This window comes from Empidonax traillii, unplaced genomic scaffold, assembly GCF_003031625.1.
Source record: "Empidonax traillii isolate 1590-97213 ecotype Southwest subspecies unplaced genomic scaffold, ASM303162v1 scaffold2443:size54690, whole genome shotgun sequence".
Lineage (NCBI taxonomy): Eukaryota > Metazoa > Chordata > Aves > Passeriformes > Tyrannidae > Empidonax > Empidonax traillii.
This window is the reverse complement of record NW_020957636.1, coordinates 40,172-41,406: the sequence shown is the minus strand read 5'-3', so window position 1 is coordinate 41,406 and position 1,235 is coordinate 40,172. Positions and strand designations below refer to the sequence as shown.

The window sequence follows — 1,235 nt, the reverse complement described above, 5'->3', positions numbered from 1 at the left end:
TAGCCTGCGACCAGCACCTGCACACCCCCAGGGACTTCTTCCTGCTGCACCTCTCCCTCACAGACCTGGGCTGCATCTGCACCACTGTGCCCAAAGCCATGCACAACTCCCTCTGGGGCACCACAACCATCTCCTACACAGGATGTGCTTCTCAAGTCTTTTTCTTTTTGTTCTTCATCTCAACAGAGTATTTCCTCCTGACCATCATGTGTTACGACCGCTACGTTGCCATCTGCAAACCCCTGCACTACGGGACCCTCCTGGGCAGCAGAGCTTGTGCCCACATGGCAGCAGCTGCCTGGGCCTCTGGGTTTCTCAATGCTCTGCTGCACACAGCCAATACATTTTCCCTGCCCCTGTGCCAGGGCAATGCCCTGGCCCAGTTCTTCTGTGAAATCCCTCACATCCTCAAGCTCTCCTGCTCACACTCAGGCTACCTCAGGGAAATTGGGCTCCTTGTGTTTAGTGCCTGTTTAATGTTTGGCTGTTTCATTTTCATAGTTTTCTCCTATGTGCAGATCTTCAGGGCTGTGCTGAGGATCCCCTCTGAGCAGGGACGGCACAAAGCCTTTTCCATGTGCCTCCCTCACCTGGCTGTGGTGTCTCTTTTTATCAGCACTGCTATGTTTTCCAACCTCAAGCCCCCCTCCATCTCCTCCCCATCCCTGGATCTGGCCCTGTCAGCTCTGTACTCGGTGATGCCTCCAGCCCTGAACCCCCTCATCTACAGCCTGAGGAACCAGGAGCTCAGGGATGCCATAAGGAAAATGATGACCAAAGGCTTTACAGGAGCAATAATGTTCCTGTTTTCTGATGTGTAGCATTCAGCAGGGGACTCCTTAACCCAGCCTTTCTGCTCAGGTTTTCAGGGACAGTCATTAGATTCTTCTTGGAATAATTTTTTGTGCAATAAAGTTTTTTATGTATATGCCTGCTAAGTTAATGTCCACCCATTAAATTTGACCCAGAGTTTTTTAATTGATGAATTATGCTCTCTAAGTATTTAAACAAATAAAGGACCCTGCAGTGCCTTCTTTGTCCAAGACCCTTCTTCTCAGCTGTTCCTAAAGCACAGCACACTGCAGGACAGGGGGGATTGGCAAAGGGCAAGGGCACAAGAATCCCAGCACAGCAGCACTGCCAGGGAGCAGCAGAGCTTGGGCTTTGCAGAGCTGCTCTTTCCACTCCCACACTGTCCTTGTGAGCCCCTTTCTGGCTGCAAGGCCTGAGTGCTC

The 1,235-nt window shown here is 51.3% G+C and overlaps 1 protein-coding gene across 1 annotated transcript; it reads left to right on the top strand.

The window, feature by feature from the left end:
- Positions 1-206: 206 nt before the first annotated feature.
- On the top strand, positions 207-728 carry LOC114071932 (olfactory receptor 14J1-like; the record flags this gene model as incomplete). The annotated part of the gene is made up of 1 exon (XM_027909817.1): positions 207-728. A coding segment is annotated over exon 1 (522 nt), but the record flags the coding sequence as incomplete, so codon positions are not given.
- Positions 729-1,235: the final 507 nt, after the last annotated feature.